The sequence below is a fragment of the Telopea speciosissima genome, chromosome 7, assembly GCF_018873765.1.
Source record: "Telopea speciosissima isolate NSW1024214 ecotype Mountain lineage chromosome 7, Tspe_v1, whole genome shotgun sequence".
NCBI classification, from domain to species: domain Eukaryota; kingdom Viridiplantae; phylum Streptophyta; class Magnoliopsida; order Proteales; family Proteaceae; genus Telopea; species Telopea speciosissima.
The window spans coordinates 54,149,665-54,170,286 of NC_057922.1; the positions used below are offsets into that span (position 1 = coordinate 54,149,665).

A 20,622-nucleotide genomic window follows, 5' to 3' on the forward strand; every position below is an offset into this window, starting at 1 on the left:
CTACCTTTGTGCATCAAAATATGTAGGAAAATTTAATATCATCATCCTTAGACCTAACTGTTGTGCAAACAGTGGCTTAACGGTCTGTGTAGTGGATGTCTATGGGTAGGCACCGTCATTTGTTGGAATTAACAAGGAACCTATTCGAATAATTGATTTGATTGCATGTTCATAACTTTCCATTTTATTGTATTTCCTGATGTGTCATTTGCCTTGTTTTTCCCATTTTGAACAGAAAAATGCTTATTGAACATGTGATAGGTTGAATGATTCTAATACTTGTGATCATTTGATTGGGTCTAATGTTCAAAATATTTTTTTGTATCCACATGCCACTGGTAAATTTTTATTATGATCTACTTACACAGTGCAGTTAACTGTGATAATGTCTTGCCCTGTTATCAAATTAACAGTATGTATATGTCAGGACAGTATTTTCAGTCCCAAAGAAGAGGGAGGAGTCTGATCCTTTAGTCAAACCTGTGACTGAACTAGTCTTGAACTATTTGAAGTCTGTGAACTGGCTGGTGGTTAGCCAACTTGGTAGACCACATGGGTGGAAAATATGCTAGGTGCCCCCATACATGTGCGTGCGTGCGTGCAGGGGTCTCAGGTAGACTGCATTTTGGCAATTTAATTGAAATTCCACTGTTTTTAAGATGAAAATACATACAGGTTAGCTGCTTCTTTTTTTTTTTTGGGGGGGGGGGGGGGGAGTGAATGCTGTTTAGAGATTGAGAGAAAATCGGGAGTAGTTTGGGCCATCCTCCCCTCCCCCTTGCCATTTACTATCTCTGTTAAGGGAGCTATTAGATGCAGAGTGATGAGTGAATGCCGGGTGCTGAACCCTAGGTTTGAAATTTGATGCTGTCTGTCTGCATGCTCACTGCTTTTGTGCTAATGTTACTTAGCTACAGATTTTCATCAATAAGCTATGTTTACTTTTACTGAAAGAATCTTCCTCTCACTAAATCTCTTAAATGTCTGAGACATTACAGAAAACTGCTACCTAGGGTTTTATTCCCCTACTGCTGATCATTTGGGTAGAGAATACCTCACTTTAGGTTTTTTTTTTTTTTTTTTGGGGGGGTGGGGGGAGGGAGGAGGAGGAGAGATGAAAACCCTATATCTGATTGATCCTTCTTAACCAACTCCAGCACTGCTCAGAGACTGTCTAGTGAAGTAGTAGTGATTCTTCTTTGTTCCCTTTCTTTTATATCTTTATTTAAATTTACTTTTATATTATGTCTGAAATACAATATGTATTTCACTCTATATATGGGCAAAAGGTTTTATGAATGGCCGTGTACTTACATGGTCGTGCCTTCAACTGTTGGATGGGGGAGAGAGGGGGATGTGTAATTACACTTCTGCTCCCCACTCCCATCTAACAGTTGTGTATGTACACAGCCATGCATAAAAACTGTCATATTATATATATGTATATATATATGGGAGAAGGATCTACACACTAGCAGTGTATAATGGAATTTTACATGCTAGCATCTAATGTGTCAAGTATGACCTCGAATAGAGCTGATTGGAGGGCTAGGATCCATGTAGCCGACCCCATTTAGTTGGGATAAGGTTGAGTTTTTGTTGTTGTACACGCACACACACACAAAAACACAGACACACAAGCAAACTTGCACTTGCAAATGCATGTGTGGAAATATGTTAGGGGTAATATTTTTATTCTTTGAGCTTTGTTTCTTTTACCACCAACAAACGAATAAAAGTCAAGCAAATTAGAAACATTAACACTAATGATCTTCTGAAGCTTCATTTCTCCCATCCCCAACAATGGAGAGAGAGAAAGAGAGAGATTGTCATTAATCGGGATCGGAGTGGACTGATTTCTATTCTAATCGGGTGATTCCACCGATTCCGATCCTATTCTTGAAACCATGGAGAGGAACTATTTTAACATATGTAGCAAATTAGGAGCCATTTCAAGGTTTTATATTTCCAAATCATAGGTTTCTTAACTATGTCTGTATATGTGTGCAAATTAACTATGTCTGTATGTGTGCAAAATAGAACTCTTAAGGAGATTTAGAAGCTTCAAATGTGTACACAGTAGAAATGATCTTATTTTTAGAAAATAAAACAAATTTATCCATGTGTTTAATAACTCACCTTGAAAAACAGATATCAATTTCATTAAAAAGACACTTCTAGGCTTTAGACCTTGGGTTAGAACTAGGGCCAGTCCATGAGAAAATTCAGGCATATGTTTAAAAAACATTGCCTCTAATTCCTGAAAGATTGACTGCCCACCACTGTACCCTCATCCTTGATCTCATGCGCCAGAGGCTTCAGTTATGGAAAGGCAAGCTTCTAGTTTATGCTGGTCGCCTGGAGCTTATTAGATTTGTCCTCCAATTTTCGCATATCTACTGGTCGTGTTTATTTGGGCTGCCCCAGTCCAAAGGAAATTGAATCTCTTATGCGCTATTTTCTATGGAAATGCAAAGAAACTTCTAGATTCCTCCATCCTATCAGCTGGGCATCCGTTTGCCTTCCCAAATAAGAGGGAGATCTTGGTTTGCGAAGAATCAAAGAGGTAAATTCAGCAGACATTCTCAAATTGATTTGGAAGATTGCTGTCAGGAAAAAAGTATCTGGGTAGATTGGATATATGCGAGACTGCTTAAGAATGATTCTATTTGGATGCTCCCCACTTGCCTGATGCTTAATGGGTATGGAGAAAAATCCTTAACATCAGGCCTATAGCTCTTGGGACTGCAACTTGCAAGATTGATGATGGTTCTTCTACCAAGCTGTGGTTAGACCATTGGCATCCTTTGGAAGTCATCCTCCCCCTAGTCGATTCCAGAGAGATTCATAAAGTGGGCCTTCAGAGACACTCCTTAGTAGCAAACATCATTTACCAGGATGGATGGGTTCCTCTTCCCTTCCCCTCTTTGCAAATATTTGGAATGCTCTCCCTTCCATTCCTAGAAGACCTTCCAGTTCTGGAAACATTGTCACCTAGTCCCCTCTTCTATGGGCCTCTTCAGTGCCAAGTGTTCTTGGCAAGGTTCGAGAACTCGCGAGATCTCGCCGAGTTTCTCGGTTTTGGGCAAAACCGAGTCGAGTTCCTAGTCGGTACTCAAAAGTGCACTTTCTCGACCGAGATCTCGAAGGTGAAAATCAAGTTTTTTTTAGTACAAAAAAAACAATATCTCGCCGAGATCTCTCGGTTGGGCCCAAAGATGCTTTTTACTTGTATTCAGCCCAATTTTCACCCCAAAACCCATTTCCAACATAAGAGAGAGCAGGAACAGAAGTTCTTAGGCTCTAAACCAAGGGGAAAAACACCTCTCCTTCAAATTTCTTCTTCTTTCTTTCGATTGTTGGATGGAATGCACTGTTTGGAGTTAGATTGAAGTGCCAAAGTGAAGATTCAAGTGCCAATTTGGAGCATCATCACCTATTTGCAAGATTTCAAAGGTGTTTTCTATTTCTTCCCCAAATCTATTTTTCCAAAAAAAATTTTTGTAATCCTTGTTAGATTCATGTGGTTTTAATATATGTTGAACATCTTTGCCCAATCTATCAGTTCATGGAGTCGGATTTTTTTTTTCAGTTAATAAATTATTTATTATAATTTCTGAAAAAATAAATGATTTATTTGAAAAAAGAAAATGAAAAAAATAGGATGAATAGTGATTGTTTGAAAATGATTTTGATATATGTTAAACTACTTGGGATGCTCTACAGCCCCATGGATTAATTTTTTATTTTCACCCATTAAAAAAATTATTTTATTTTTCAGATTTAATAAATATATTATAAAAATTAAAAAAATATATATAATATTAAGGAAAAATACTTATTGCTTATGGAAAATTATGTTCAACATATGTACATAATATTCAACTTCAAATGGTGTCAAATTCATCATTACATTATATTTTTCTTATACTTTAAGGTATAAATAGTTTTAAAAAAAATTCAAAATATTATTTTTAATTAACAAATAAATACTAGGGTTAAGGGATAAATAAGAGATAGTTATTTCATAGTTCTAGTAGCTTGACATTACGTTTAAGAGTTATGAATAGCATACTTTAAGTCTTGAATACCTTACTTTAAGTGATCCATGGTTATTAATACATGCTTTTTTATGTAACAGTGTCAAACATAAGACATTTTGTATACAATGTCTGATATAGCATGGCAACATGGAGTTCCCATGTCCGCAGACAAAAAGAAGTCCAAATGCAATTATTGTGGGAAGTTGCTATCTGGAGGAGCCACCAGGTTAAAGCAACACTTGTCTGGTACAGGCAAGGATGTTTCATCATGCCCAAATGTTCCTATCCAAGTGAAAGTGGCAATGACACAACATTTGAAAGGAGGAAGATTAAAAAAATCTGAGAGGGAAAGAATGCAACAAGAGTTTAATGAGGCAATACTAGAGAGGGCTGGTGCAGAGGTTTGTGGCGAAGATGATACTGACATTGGGCCTCCACCTGGTGAGTTTCAATCAAAGGCTGAATGGAGAATTTACCAGCAGACTTTGGCTGAGAGTAGACAAAGTTTTCATTTTGATAATATAAGAGCATATGAGCAAGCAAGAGGAGCTGGTGGATCTGGCTCAGCTGCACCAGTGCAAGAAGATGAGAGGAAGAGAAGCACTGGGACAAGAAATATACCACGACCCCAAACCCGACCACGAGTACAAGGTCCAGAACCCATTTTTGAGCAGGATCCCACCACTTTTAGGCAACAAGATGCCTACCAGCCAACCATCCCACAAGTATTTGGTGGTAAACAAGAGAAAGCACGAAAAACCTTCAGCAAATTCATGCTTTACCATGGCATTCCAGCCAATGTAGCACAAGGAACATACTATAATGCATTCCTCGATGTGCAGGGAGGGTGGTGCAGGATGGAAGGGACCTTCACCATTTGAATTATACAATGTATATTTGCCTCGGGAGGTAAAGGAGCTAAAAGAATACATTGATGGTTTGAAGCCAATGTGGGAGACATATGGGGTTACTCTTATGGCTGATGGTTGGACTGGACCTACTAGGCTGTCCATCATAAATTTCATGGTGAGTTGCAATGGAAAGACTATATTCTTGAAGTCTATCGATGCATCAAAGCATATAAAGGATGCATCATACTTGTATAAGGAGTTGAAGCAAGTGGTGGAGGAGGTAGGACCAAGGAACGTTATCCAAATTGTGACGGATAACGGTTCCAACTATAAAAAGGCTGGAGAAAAGTTGATGAATAAGAAGAGTAAGAGGATCCGGCTCTTTTGGACCCCATGTGCAGCCCATTCTATTGATTTAATGCTGAAGGACATGGGGAAAAAGACTTTGGTGGCGGGTGTGGTAAATAGGGCAAGACAAGTGACAACTTTTGTGTACAACCATTCTTATGCTTTAGCCTTGATGAGGGAGAAATGCAATGGAGATTTAGTGAGGCCTGGTGTCACTCGATTTGCCACCAATTACATTGCATTGAAGAGCTTTCAGAGTAAGGCGATAGGTCTAAGGTGTATGTTTGCAAGTCATGAATGGTTTGGTTGGCAAGGTTCTAAGTCGGAAGAAGCAAAGGTAGCACAATGCACCATTGCAAATGATGGATTTTGGAAGGACTTGGGGAAAGTGGTTGGCATATTAGAGCCCAGTGGTGGCGATCGAGGATGGTTGATACAGAGAAGAAGCCTACTTTAGGTCACATTTATGCGCCATCCAAAAATGAAGGAAATGGTTAGAGCCGCTATACCTCGAAGTGCAAAGTCCTACACTAACATCATTGATGAGCAGTGGGAGAAACACTTGAGTCATCCATTGCATAAGGCTGGTGAGTTCAACATACTTTATACTTTAAATGTTATAACTTTTTTACATTTACATATTCAAAACCCTAAAGGCATTAAAGCGATTAAGTCACTAACAAATCATATTTGTGGTGTTTACTTTACCAAAGATACTATTTGAATCCAAAGTATCACTACTCCCATGATCTTGGGCTAGACATAGAATTGTTAGAGGCGTTCAAGCCGTTACTCGAGAGTTGGAGCCCCATCCAAAGACACAAGCGCTGCAACGATGAGGGAGAGTATGGGACTTTGGCACTTTGGTTTTATGAATGTAATTACTAAATAGGAAATACTAATGCCTCATATTGAAAATAGATCAAATACTTCAGAGAGGCCTCAGCAAGTTTCGGTCGACTAGCTGCAATGGAGGGTAGACAAAAGTCAGACCCTGGTAGGTGGCATGATATTACATTTATGAATTATAATTTTATCTCTTTAGAATGTACATATTCTTACTATTCTATATTTGTAATGCAACCGACTGGTGGGTGCTTTATGGTACAAGTTCACCCAACCTGAGGAAGGTAGCAGTGAGAGTGCTCTCACAAACTTGTTCATCCTCCGGATGTGAGCGCAACTGGAGTACATTCTCATTGATACATTCAAAGAGGCGGAATAGGTTGGGTAGCGAACGACTGGAGCAGCTTGTGTATGTGCACTACAATATCAGATTAAGGATGAGGCACATACGTGAAGGAATTGAGGCCAATGATAAAGAACCCATTGAACTGTCCAACATTTTTCAAGAGGACTCTGATGACGATGAGGATCCCCTATTCCAGTGGGTGAGGGATCGTGGTACACCTGATATGGATCAATCTGGGGGTAGGCCCGACCCCACCATTGCGTCTCAGAATCGTATCGATGTTGATGAATATATGTCGACGCAAGAGGGGCGTGCACATGCGAGTCACCGAAACCTTTTGAGCCTGTGTAGGAAGTCCCGCGATGATGATGATGGTGGTGGTGATGACACCTGGTGATGCTAGTGATGGTGATGGTGATGGTGATGGTGATGGTGGTGAAGCGCGCCGCTAGTGGCATGCGGAGTGGCGGTTATTATGATGATCGTCATGAGGGGATGCGCGAGCAAGACGAGCAAGAAGTTGGAACGCAGGAGGACCCCTGTGCGTTTCACCGGTGAGTCTCGCTTACGCATGCCACTCAAGATCAAGACCACGGTGGCTACCCTAAAACATACAATAGAAAGAAGGGTCGCAAACACTCATCATCAGTCATATGCTCAGGAGGAGGACAACAAGAGTATGAACACCATGCTTACAAGTTTCGGAAGCATGAGTATAGATACTACTAGTGAGCATCGACCATGGCAATCATCTCAAGATCATCATGGCTATGACTATGGCCAGCAGAGCACCGGTTCTCGATTATAGTGCCTATGGTCGATGGGCGATTAGCACTGAGTATGACAACCAAAGCTCTAGGTCGTGTTGGGTATACATTCCTAGTCCCAAACCAGTCATACATGCCTCAAACTCAATATGACAGTAGCAGTGGATCTTACACCTCATACCAACAGCCTCCCATGTACCCTAAGATAGGGAGATTGGTATATGTTGATCGAAGACTTATATGGAAGCGTGTCACACTATTTGCAACACTATAGCAATTCCATGACATGGGAATTCTATATGGATCGATATAGGGATGAATTTCTTGTTCAATCTCATTTTATGTAACAAATTAAGTGAACATTGATGTAATGTACATTTTATTTGAATGTTTTGATTGATGTGTGCTAATTAGAATGTTTTGATTGCTAATTTGCTATGTTTTACTAAATTATATATAGATTATGTTGTTTTAGTACGACTCGTCGCCTACCAACCTATGGTCCAAAGTGAAACTCATATTTGGACTTGTTTTTTGGCAAATCTGGGCATGCCATTGTGTTTAAATGGCCTGAAATAGGCTGGATACCAAGTTTCAGACCCAAAATATGTGTACAACCCACCGAGTTGGGGGTCCGAGTCCAAAAAAAAAAAAAATGCATCAACTCGCCGAGATCTCGGCGAGATCTCGGCTCGACTCGGTTTCTGGCCTGGTCGAGATGCCACCGAGACCCGAGTTCTCGAACCTTGGTTCTTGGGACCTTGTCAGATCATGGGGCTCCATATGCCTTTGGAGAAAGTTTGTTTGGTTCAAAGGCCATATTCCCCGCCACAGTTTTTGTCTCTAGAGAGCTCTCTCAAATTGCCTCCCAACTCAGCCGTTTCTTCATTACCAGCATATACCAGTGTCCTCTTCTTGTTGTCTTTGCTGAAACGCCACAGAAGATGTTGATCCCCTTTTCTTCAACTGCACTTTGTCCTCTTCCATTTGCGCCAAGTTCTAGAATGATGTTTGCCTAGGAGAAGAAGAATTCTTCCTTTTAACAGAGAGTGGTTATGGGTGGACATGTCTTTTACAGGAAATTTGGTCTGTTATATGTTTGGGAAGCTTGCTTTCGGTGCAAACATCTCCTTCATTTGGATGGAGTGCAACCTCAGGAGATGGACCTCCAACTCTAGATCTCTTTGTCAGATTTGGGATTGCATCTTTTCTGAAGTCAATAGCAAAGTTTCTAGGCTCTCCCCTAGTTGTATCACCTCCTCAAGGAACATGCATATTGTTGTATCTTGGGGTCTTCCCTCTTCTTTGCTCTCCCTGCCCCCTTGAGGGGTGCTTCTCTTGTATGTAGCATTGTTTTTCATCAATTGCCCAACCAGTATGGCCGGAGTTGCAACTCCTTCTAAAGAATGCAGTTCCTGGCACACCCCCCACCCCCCCAAAAAAAAAAAAAAAAGTGATGAAAAGATCCAAAAAGCACTGCACACAATAAGAACTTATTTAGAGTGCTACAGTTAATAAGCTCTCATATAGTATAAGATAATTCACATTTTGTTACCAGCTTGTGTAATTGATACATCTCAATCAGAAAGGTTTCAAACAAAGCACCAAAGAAGAGTAAACACTAACTCTCTACCATCACTCTAGATCAAACGTATGACCACCCAAAAAAATAAAATGAAGACACCAGAGCAAGGAATTTGCTAAAGAGAAAAGCATTCCCGAATTCTTACAGTAGAAGAATTAAGTTTCACCAGAAAATCGCAAATGATCAATCTTTCATCCTTTTCCCTCTTGGGGTTGAATTATTTCAACTGTTCTAAGGCATCTTTTTAGAGCTGCAAATGTTCTTAATAAAGTATGCTTTTGGGGGTGGGCAGAGAAAGATGGTAACTGTTGTGTAACATCAACACTGTTAGTTTGAAACTTTGAATAGAGGTGAAAAGTTGGGGTTAGCTTTATTAGCTGGCCTGCTAAGAACATAATACAAACAGAACTCTGTCTGTATGCCATATTTAGTCCCATGATTTGAAAGGAAATTTTACAACTTTTTTGACATGGAAACACCCATCGACCATGGTTGGTTCTCTTCTTCTTGGCTAGCCAGGGGTGAATTTACTTGCTCCTTAAATACCCATTTGACACAATCCAATATGTTGGGGTTCTGAAAAACTTTGTGCTGAAATTAACAATTAACATCTAGAGTACTACAAAGGGATAAAGAGGATATATGACAATAAAATCATATAGAACTAAGCAAGGTTAAAAAAAACTTGGAATTGGGAATGGAATCGGTTTCCATTGATTCTGATTTGAATCAACTTGGAATTGGCCAGATTCGGTTTCCATTGATTCTGATTTCCATCTCTTCTCTCTCCCTTTTGAAGATTATAATTTCATTTGCCAAATCAATGTTCATGTGCATCATTTCTACTTATGTGGTGAATATGTATCACACAGTTCTTTCATATTGCTCATAATGCATTGTTTAATATGTTGAAAAATTCCATGAAACAGGAGAACAGTATCAGCAAGCTTAGCGTATGGGTTGCAGATGTGGAGACAGCAAAAGCAAGGCCTTTGTTTCAATCACCAGATATCTATTTAAACGCAATTTTTGATAAGTAGGTGTAAACTTTGTTCATATGCAAAAACTACTTGTGTGTACGTTTTCTCCACTGTTGTGTTACCTGACAGACTTTTTGTTCTTTCGTCACAGTTTTGTTTGGGTAGGTGACTCCATGTTATTGGTTTGCACTATTCCTTTATCTCGTGGGGACCTGCCAAATAAGCCATTGCTTCCTCCTGGTCCTAAAATTCAATCGAATGAGCAAAAGAACATTGTTCAAGTCAGAACATTCCAGGATTTGCTGAAGGATGAGTATGATGAAGATTTGTTTGAGTACTATTCCACCTCGCAGCTTATACTGGCCTCTTTGGATGGGACAGTACAGAAATTTGGCCCACCTGCTGTATATACATCACTGGATCCTTCCCCAGATCAAAAATACCTTTTGATTAGTTCAATTCACCGCCCATACTCATTTATTGTACCATGTGGAAGATTTCCCAAGAAAGTCGACGTTTGGACGACTGATGGGAAGTTTGTCAGAGAACTTTGTGATCTGCCCCTTGCGGAGGACATCCCCATAGCATTCAATAGTGTGCGAAGGGGGATGCGTTCAATCAACTGGAGAGCAGATAAGCCATCAACACTCTACTGGTATATTTCTATCTTCGTAAGTTTTCCTAAATAAAACATGAATCATTGTTGTGTCTTAAAGATCAAGATTTTTTTTTTTTTTTTTTGGGTGGGGGGGCGGGTGAGATAAATATTCAAATCATTATTTGTTTCCAAGCATTATGTTTATAGTTGACCAGCGTTCAAAACAATCTATATGATACCACTCCAAATGCTGTTCGTTAGTTGAGTTTAATTTGAAAAGTTTTTTACATTTTGGATCTACTATCTTTATAAATTTATCTATTTATATGTAAATAAATAATTTAATCTTTTACCTTTTGTGTGTTCCTTTATAAATTAATTTTATTTTTTACCTTTTGACTTGTTGAAAATTTACAGGGCGGAGACACAAGATGGAGGGGATGCAAAGATGGAGGTTTCGCCACGTGATATAATTTATACACAACCTGCTGAGCCACAAGATGGTGTACAGCCTGAGGTTTTACACAGGCTTGATCTTCGGTATAGGTATGAGTATATGCTTTTGGGCAATACAAAATGTGGTCATTGCATCCTTTTTATATCTATGAAGCTTTCTAGCTAACAGCAACATTCATCCAGAGGAAATGACATGTCTAGGGAAACTTGGTGGTGAAATGAGAAACTTCAAGCAGCCATTAAAGCTAAGAAATCTAGTTTTAAAACTTGGCAAATAACTAAAAATGAGGAGGATTTAATAAGTATAATTTTGTTCTAATTGAAGCTACGAAGATAGTAGGGAAAGCACGGACTAAGAAATATGAGGATCTCTATAACAATCTAGGCATAAAAGAGGGAGAAAAAGATATCTATCAACTAGCAAAAATGAGGGAAAGGAAGAGTAGAGATTTCAATCATATTGGATGCATTAAAAGTGAATATGGTAATGAATTAATAAGTGATGAGCCAGATTAAAGAGAGATGGAAAAACTATTTCTGCAACTTAATAAATGAAAACACTACAAGTAATACTGTTTTAAAAGATTGTAATAATCATCAAGAAACCACAAATCGTAGATATATATGGGAAATTAGGACATTTGAAGTAAAGGAAGCTTTAAAGAAGATGAGAATAGATAAAGCTGTTGGTCTAGTTGGTATCCCAGTAGAGGTGTGGAAGAGCTTAGGATTTTGTGGAATAACTTGGCTACCCTAGTTGTTCAATAAGATTATGAACACAAGAAAAATGGCTGATGAATGGAAGAGAAGCATTGGTTACCTGCCTGAGAGATGGTTTTATGCCAGGAAGATCAACTGCAGAAGCTATTTATTTGTTCAGGAGACAAATGAAAAGAATTAGAGAATGTAAGAAGGATCTCCATATGATATTTGCTATTTATTTGTTCACGAAACTAATGGAAAGAATTAGAGAATGTAAGAAGGATCTCCATATGATATTTATTGACTTAGAAAAAGCATTTGATAGAGTCTCTAGAGAGTTAATCTGGCAAGTGTTAGATAAGAAAAGTGTTTCGAGCAAATATGTGGAATTTATTGAGTTTGTGATTAAGGAAGACTTCGAATACACTCCGCATGAAGCTATCACCATCCCATATACTATTCTTACCATTGGAGAATTTATTGAGTTTGTGAGTCCACCTCACTACTTTGAAGAGAAGGCTCCGAAGATTGAAGAATTTATTCCTAATGTACCTACATCACTGAAGTTTTGTTTGAGAATGGTCAAAGCTGCTACTCACATGTTGTTTCCCCTCGTCACTACAAAACTCGAGGTTGAATTTTCTTTCAAACTGGGGAAAATCGCTGCAACTAAATCATTAAATGGGCTTATTTTATTATAAATAAGCTTTAGGTTGGATTATGTATGTGTTGGGTCTTTGATCCCATGTGTTTTCATAATGGCCCACCTTGGTATCTCGGTGAGATCTCGGTATTATTTCGGTATTTTACATTAATTGTATGCTTTTTAGTACTAAATTATGTGTGGAATAGGGTCTATTAGTATGTCGTAGCCTACCAACCTAGGGTCCGAAGTCAAACTCTTATTTGGACTTTGACATTTCAAAATTTGATAGTGCCATTGTGTTTAAATGATCCAAAATAAGTTGTATACCAGGTTTTATGACTTAACTAGGTCAAAAACCCACCGAAACCTGGCTTTGAGTTCAAAAAAATAAAATAAAAAAATGCACCAACTCGGCGAGATCTCGGCCCAATTTGGTTTTCTGCCTAGCCGAAACCAGGTCCGAAACCGAGATCTTGAACCATGCTCTTAGTTCATGTTCTAATACTGAATCAAATTCTGATTTTTCTAATCTGTTACTGCTGATATTCATAGTCCATGTTCGGAATCGAATAATCTGTGTACTCTTTTCTGACCCAGCTCTACTAGGATTAGCTCTTAACTTCTGATCCAACCCTTGAATCAATTTCAGATTTTCAGCAATTGATCTATACCTTGTTTACTTAACTCGATTGGAGTTTGGTGATCATCTGACTATCCGATTTGCTTCTATTAATTATTCTCCTAATCTGAATTTTTATTCTCTGAGAAAAGGTCCTATTATGGTACTGTTCAAATTCCGTTTCTACATTACATAGTTAAAGATATGTATAATAGGGTAGTGAGACTAGTGATTAGTGTAAGAACGGTGGGGGGAGAGGGTAGTGAATTCCTAATTACAATTGGATTACATCTAGGATCAACTCTAAGCCTGTATTTTGTTTGCGCTAATTATTGATGAGCTGACTAGAGACATTCGAGATCAGATCCTTTGGTGTATGCTTTTTGCTGATGATATTGTTTTGGTGGATGAAACAAGAGCAGGGATAAATGCAAAATTGGAATTATGGAAATCCACCTTGAAATTAAAAGGTTTTAAGATAAGTAGAACAAAAATAGATTATATGGTGTGTAACTTTAGTTACAATAGGATTGAAAGCGGGGTGGTAAAATTGATGATAAAGAGATAAGGCAAAGTGGAAGTTTTAGGTACTTAGGTTCATAGTTATCAAGGCGGCAAGGCGACCAAGGCGTTTGAGGGCCTTCCTAAGTGCCAGGCGTTGCCTCGGCCGACAAGGCATTCTAGTTTTTTTTTAATTATTTATTTTTTATAGATATAACCATTTTATTTAGCACAAATAGCATATTAAAAATTTAATAAATTCTACTTATATGCTAAATAAATATTAAAGAATCATTAAAAGTAGTCATTAGACTCATTACAATGAAGTCAACAATCCATCCATAAAACATAAAGTGATGTCAACAATCAAGGAATTACATAATCATATAATCACAGAATTACAAAATAAGTGAAACACAAAATAAATAATCTCAGATTACATAATCATATAATTACAAAATGATAAAATTACATGACTTACACTAGCAATTGCACAATTTGATTTGAAATTGAATAACAAAATCACATACCACAGAATTATAGCCACCGGCCACATCACCAGCAGCCACCACTACTGCTACCAACATAGAAGAAGAAGGAAGATAAGAAGATAAAGGAGGGAAAAAAAGTGCAATAGAGCGAGAACATTGAAGGTTTCAGAAATTTTAAAAGAGCATATGCTTTTGTTTCTGAAAAATCTAGAGTTCATGATTGTCTACAGAGAAGTGTAGCAGGGAAAAGGGAACCAACACAAAGATCAATTTTGCAACAAACAGTTGACGTTCAAAAGAGGAAAAAGAATACTTCAGAGAAGTGTCGCAGGGAAAGGGGAAGAAGAAGACGATCCAGTTCCTTCGATTCTGTTACCTGATTCCTTTCTTCTTCAGTGATGCCGGCTCTTGCTCAGCGACTCTAGCGCCAGTTCCTTCGATGATGATGAATCGCAACCACAAACCCCACTCCGGTGACGGCATTACTAAAGAAGAGCTCGAGGTCGCAGTCCGTCACCGGGGCAGAGTTCGTGGTCACGATTCATCATCGTCGAAGGCATTGGAGTCGCTGAGTAGGAGCCGGAGTCTCTGGAGCAGGAAGTCAAGGATTTCTTTTTCCCAAGCCTCTTTCGATTTTGTTTGGTTTAGGTGATTCTACGTAACGCAATGTACAAAATATATATATATATTTTTTTAACCCGAACTTCCCTGGGACCCGAGCCAGCCCCAAAATTTTATTAAGTCAGAAAAGAATAAAGAATACAGGGGGGGACGTCCTGCCTTACCCTAGCCCAAAAGCAAATCAGCTCTCAAGAACAAACCTGAGCCTAGTCCTGCCCTTAAAGTCTAGTTACCAAGGGGACTATACTCTAAGGATCGGCAAGCCCTCTCTATCCTCCCTAATAATACATTGAAAGCCACCCATTGGTAAGTTGTCCGGCTGGAAAGTTGAGCACCCAGTGCCACAAGCCCGTTTGGCCAAGCAGTCAGCAGCTCTATTACTCTCCCTGTATGCAAAAACCACCGTGGCCCTCGTCGCCTTGATAAACAGGAGGATCTCATTAAACCAGTACCACCCTTGCCACAGGCTACACCTCTTTAGATTTACCTGTTTTACCGTGGTGTCCGAATCCGAGTGTACAATCACATCTTTGAACCCCAGATCATGGCATAAGCGTAGGCCATCCCTTAAGGCTCCCAGCTCGGCTATAGTGTTGGTGCATCTCCCATAGTAGTTTGAGAAGGCTGCCAGGACTGCTCCGTCAGTGTTCCGAATAACTCCTCCCCCCCCCCCCCCTCCGTCTCCAGGATTGCCCCGACAGACCCCATCTACATTAAGTTTAACTGTAGCAAAATGGGGGCACCAATAAACAGGGAGGGGCCGAACAGACTTGGCTGGTGGTGCCACAAGGTCAAAGCATTGCAAAATCAGCCCGTCCCTTGCAGTCCCTTGTCTGCCAATCTTTGCGGGGAGCGGGAGCTCTTTCACCCAGCTTTTAATGCACCCAATGATCGTGATAGCAGTACGCCTTGGCTCCCCATGCTTCCTGCTGTTCCTTTCTTTCCAGAGTTCCCAGACAATCAGAGCAGGCAGCAGCCCTACAATATAATCACTGATGCAGCGATAGCTCGCCAACCCATGCCATAGAGCTATCCAACTCTTGACATCCTGGCCGGGGTTAGGCACAATATCAAACAGGCGGGAAAAGTAAGTCCACACCTTGGTGGTAGTACCACCATCAACTAGGCAATGATCTGTCGTTTCTCTCTTAGGGCTCCCACAACAGAAACATCTAGAAGCCAACGGAATCCCCATCGACATTAAGGTAACCTCCGTTGGTATCTTACCATTCAGCAGCTGCCAAGAGAAAAAAGCCACTTTGATCGGGAGAGATGGGTTCCATATCCACTTGGCATAGGGAACAGCTGGAGCCACAGTCCTGATCTCATTCCAGATTGACTTGGTCGAAAAACAGCCATCACTTGCTGGGGTCCACACTAGTACATCAGTCCTGTTAGAAATGTGAAAGTTACCAGAGGTAATGTTATGCCTGATAGCCTCATCATCAATGTGATCCAGAAGACCTTGCTTCCAAGAACCATCCTCCTCCATGGCATCCTTTACCCGCAGGTCCACATCAACCAGGAGAGTATTGTCCACTGCATCGATCAAAGGACCCGCCCCAGACCAGTTATCCAGCCAGAAGAAAACATTCCCTGTGCCAACCAGCCACCGAGATCTTTCCAGAAGCAGTCCCCTAAAAGCCAGGGCATTCCTCCAAAACCTAGAACTCACTCCCTGTGGCTCTACCAGCACCACATGGAGCCCTTTGAAGAACTTGGCTCTGAAGAACTCGCTCCACAGAGATTGGTCCGTCAGAACACGCCACAGCCCCTTAAGCCTCAACGAGAGACCAACATCCTCTAGCAGCCTAACACCAAGGCCCCCTTCCTCCAACGGCCTACACACCTTCTGCTAGCAAACCCAGTGCTTCCGTTTTCCCCATTTTGTATTTCCCCAAAGAGAATCAACAAAGATGCCATACAACCTCCGCAACACAGCTTTAGGAGGATCCAACGTGGCCAGGACATGGATTGGGATAGAGGAGAGAACATGCTTTAGGAGAGTAACCCGACCCCCAAAGGATAGGAGCCTTCCCTTCCACCCTGCCACCTTACTGCTGATTTTATCAACAAGGCCATCAAAGAAGTTGATCTTGAGCCTTCCACAGTGAAGAGGGGTACCTAAATAAGTGATTGGCAATGCCTTCTGAGTGAAACCAGTGACCACCCCCACCATCCTAGCCTAGGCCGACGAAGCCTTGAGCCCTACCACAAAACAGCTCTTCTGTTTGTTGACAAGCTGACTTGAAAAGCCTTCATACCTGCTGAGGAAGCCCATGATTTGCTTTAGCGAGCTCTTGAGACCCCTGGAGAAAATAATGGTGTCGTTAGCAAACTGGGAATGAGAGATCCCTGGGTACCCTCGCGGAAGCCTGAAGTAGGAGGCATACCCTTCAACAAATAACTCCTTGATCCCCCTGCTAAGCACCTCCTCCGCCAAGATGAAGAGCGTCGGCGACAAAGGGTCCCCCTGTCGTACGCCCCTGGAGGATTTGAAAAAGCCTGACTGCCTACCCCCCAGCACAACAGAGAACCAGTAGTTCTCGACCGTCCTCCTGATCAGGTTGATCCAGTCCCTACAGAATCCAAACTTCGAGAGCACCCTCCACAGGAACTCCCACTCTAGTCGGTCATAGGCCTTTGCCATATCCAACTTCAAAATCACATTGCCACCCCTCGCCTTCCTATTCAGCTCGTGCGTAACTTCTTGCACAATGGAGATCTTGTCATGAATGCACCGCCCCTGGACAAAAGCACCCTACTCCTCTGCCATCAGAGCTGGCAGCAGCCCTGCGAGCCTTGATGTCATAATCTTTGCAATGACCTTGTAGGAGAAGTTACACAGGCTAATAGCCCTCAAGTCAGCCATCACCTCAGGATTGTCCTTTTTCGGGATCAGGACCAAGTTGGCGGCGGTAAAGCTTCTGGGAAGAGCACCACATGCAAAAAAGTCCTTGACCGCAGCCCACACATCAAGACCCACCATCTCCCAGCAGGTCGTAAAGAAATGCCCCGAGAAACCATTAGGGCCAGGCGCACTGTCAGACGATAAGGCAAAGACCGCACCCTTAACCTCCTCCAAGGATGGGACTGCTAGCAGAGAAGCATTATCAGCTTCAGTCACCATCGAAGGGATCACAGACAACAGCCCCTCATCCACCACACAACCCTGCGAGGTAAAGATGTACAAAAATAATGTACACAAGCCTATGGAAATATAAGAAATGGAATAAAATTCTACATATTTTTATTTTGTTTTGTTTTTAAATGATTCGGTGTATCGCAATGTATGAAAATCATATACACAAAACCAATAAAAATATAGGGAATATGATAAAAAAAATAATAAAATAATAAAAAAGCACTTTACCAGTAAGGCGACTGCTCACCTTGACCCTTAAAAACTGTTGGGACGCCAAGGCGGCACCTAGGCGACGCCTTGATAACTATGCTTAGGTTCAATCATAAATAAGGAAAAATAGAGGATGATGTTGCACAATGAATTATAGTAGGATGGATGAAGTGGAGGGGTGCGTCCGAAGTGTTGTGACTTGTGAGATCGATGTATTGCTTTAAAACAAGGAAAAGTTTATAGGACAGTTATACAACCAACAATGATGTATGGAGCTGAATGCTAGGCAGTGAACAAATAACATATAAAGTATAAACAAACTTAGTATAGCTGAAATGAGGATGTTGAGATGGATGAGTGGTAAAACTAGAAAAGATAAAATAAGGAATAAACAAATTAGAGCTAATCTAGGAGTAGCCCTGATACATGATAAGTTGCTAGAAAGTTGTTTCAGGTGGCATGTACATGTGCAACGGAGGCCTTTGAGTGCGCTAGTACGGAGTGGGGGATTTGATTCAGATCGAAGGAGCTAAAAGAGCCCGAGGTAAGGCCTAAAATGACTAGGAGATGTAGTGAGGAAAGGCTTGCATAGCTTAGGACTAATAACAAGTATGACTCTGAATAGAACTGATTGGAGAAAAAAGGATCCATGTAGCCGACCCCATTTAGTTGGGAACTTGGGATAAGGCTGAGTTGTAGTTGTTGTTCTAGCCAACAAGAAGTGTATGTGCTTGGCATTCAGAGATGGTGGTTGACCTTACTAGATTGTCTTTGTTGTTTAGACCAGTGTTTTAAAAAATGTTTTTTGCATTTGGGACCCCCTGGGGTGGGGAGAGCTGCCACCCATTTTTTGGGTGATGCCCTTTTTTTCCTGTCTAAGATGTCGGACAGCATCACAGGCAAATGAAAAGGGGACAGCCGGGACAATCGTCAAGCATCCAAGTGTATCGGATGGCTCTTTACACACTTGTGTCTGTGTTAGTGTTTGCTATTCTTGTTAGCTAATTTTTTCTGTGCTTTATGCACTTCAAACTGATATTCGTACCTTTGAATGAACATTCGAGAGTAATGTGTACATGGAGTGTCACACCCCGGCCCGGTTAATAAGGGCCAAGTGTGACTGGATGTCTCAGACACCCAATCAATCCCACCAGGATCGCAAGTGCAGTGTTCTATTTGCAATTTCATCCATTATTATCAGAATTTAAATGTAGCGGAAGCAATAATAGAGCAATAAAACAATAAATAAGGAAAAACTAGTGATAACATTATATTCATTTGAACTTGTATGTACATCAGTTACATTGTGTTTCCCAAAAAGCTTTAGCTCATGAACCCAAAAAGTTATATACTATCACATTTACAAAAGTGTTATAAACAAAAGGAAAGGAAGTAGCCTGATCAGTCTGGACGTTCAGGAGAACGCACAGTCATCGCAGGAGCACGAAGCATCGTGCTCAACAAAGAGAGGAGTATCAACTCCAGCAGCAGGAGAAGCATCCTCAGTTGGAGCAGTCCCCACAGAACCAGCAACAACAACGGTAGCAATTTCATCTGTAAAAGAAGGACGTCCATGGGGATAAGCTCTCCACTGAGCCTAGTAAGGGGGGGTACAAGCATACAAACACAATAAATCCATGATGCATGCCCTAACTAACATGCTCCTAGTACAAGTACTAAGTCTCATGAGGTCTAAGTACTACTGGTGGTAGATGCTAACCTCGGTCCCGGAACTAACCCTTCGGTCACCCGAGCGAAACCATTCTACCACGGCGAGGACCCGCCAGTTCCGGAACTAACACATTGGACCCCGACAGACCCCCAAAGACCAACCCTGTCTGTTTATTCCCATAGCGGAATACAGAATACACATGCTAACATGGGACAGAAGATGGCATCCCGGAACTAACATATCGGACCTACCACGGGCTGTCCAAGACCTCTCCCCCTGTTGGTAAGGGGCGTAGTACTGGATAATGAATAACAGCCTAGCCCAGTGCAGTCTATTCATGATGATACAAGTATGATAAGTGAGTTATAGAGCACTGAATTCCACCATCAACAATTCCACATAATAATAATAACAATGCAGTACAATGCAGCATCCCAATGTGCAGCCTAATTCATATGCATTCTAATGCATAAAATCATAAGCTAGGAAACTGTATGCATTTGTATAATTTTAATGATGCATGATATGGCATTCAGCATAACAACGAAATTAAAGTGATAAACACGCTTAAATTAAGGTCAAGGTCCCCTTATCTGTAGTATAGCTTAGCCTATTGTAATTAACCCTCCAAGACCCAGCAAAACAGACAGAGAATAGTAGAAACAGACCTATAACAGCATACAAAACATCACCCATTAGGTCCTGAGACAGTTCAAGGTCAAGTCCCATAGGGTCTAGGTCACAGGGGCATCAAAAAGGGGGAGCAGGATGCAGACTTCCAGGGAGCCGGTCAACCACCCCTGGGCCTGCAACTCCATCCGGCCCTAAGGCCGAAATTGGGGGTTTTGCTTCAATTGGCCAGATCTTTGCATGCATGGCCCTAATTTGGTGTTTTAGCACCAATTCAAGGTGGGTTTTTCTATTTGGGGTTTCAATTTCATGTTTGGTTTCCTAATTTGGGGATTTCATAATTTAAACCTAAATTAGTTGACTAGGGTTTATGATTTGCCATCAGATACAGCAATTGGGCTCATTGGGGGTACAACCATGAAGGTTCAGGCATGGCTGAACCCAATTAACACTAGAACAGCAGGAAATTGGGTAAAATTCCTATTGCTTGAGCTCAAACTTAAAGCTTTAATGGCAGCCAGGGGTTTGGAAACAAAAAGAGAAAAGAAAAGAGGGAGGAGACATA

At 40.9% G+C, this 20,622-nt stretch overlaps 1 protein-coding gene across 3 annotated transcripts in view; it reads left to right on the forward strand.

The window, feature by feature from the left end:
* Positions 1-20,622, forward strand: part of LOC122669668 (probable glutamyl endopeptidase, chloroplastic) — a 55,761-nt gene that overhangs the window by 12,804 nt on the left and 22,335 nt on the right. For all 3 annotated transcript variants that reach the window (XM_043866495.1, XM_043866492.1, XM_043866494.1), the window contains exons 5-7: positions 9,716-9,822; positions 9,918-10,421; positions 10,782-10,910. In XM_043866495.1, coding sequence (XP_043722430.1) covers positions 9,716-9,822; positions 9,918-10,421; positions 10,782-10,910 — 740 coding nt within the window. The remainder of the gene's footprint in view (positions 1-9,715; positions 9,823-9,917; positions 10,422-10,781; positions 10,911-20,622) is intronic.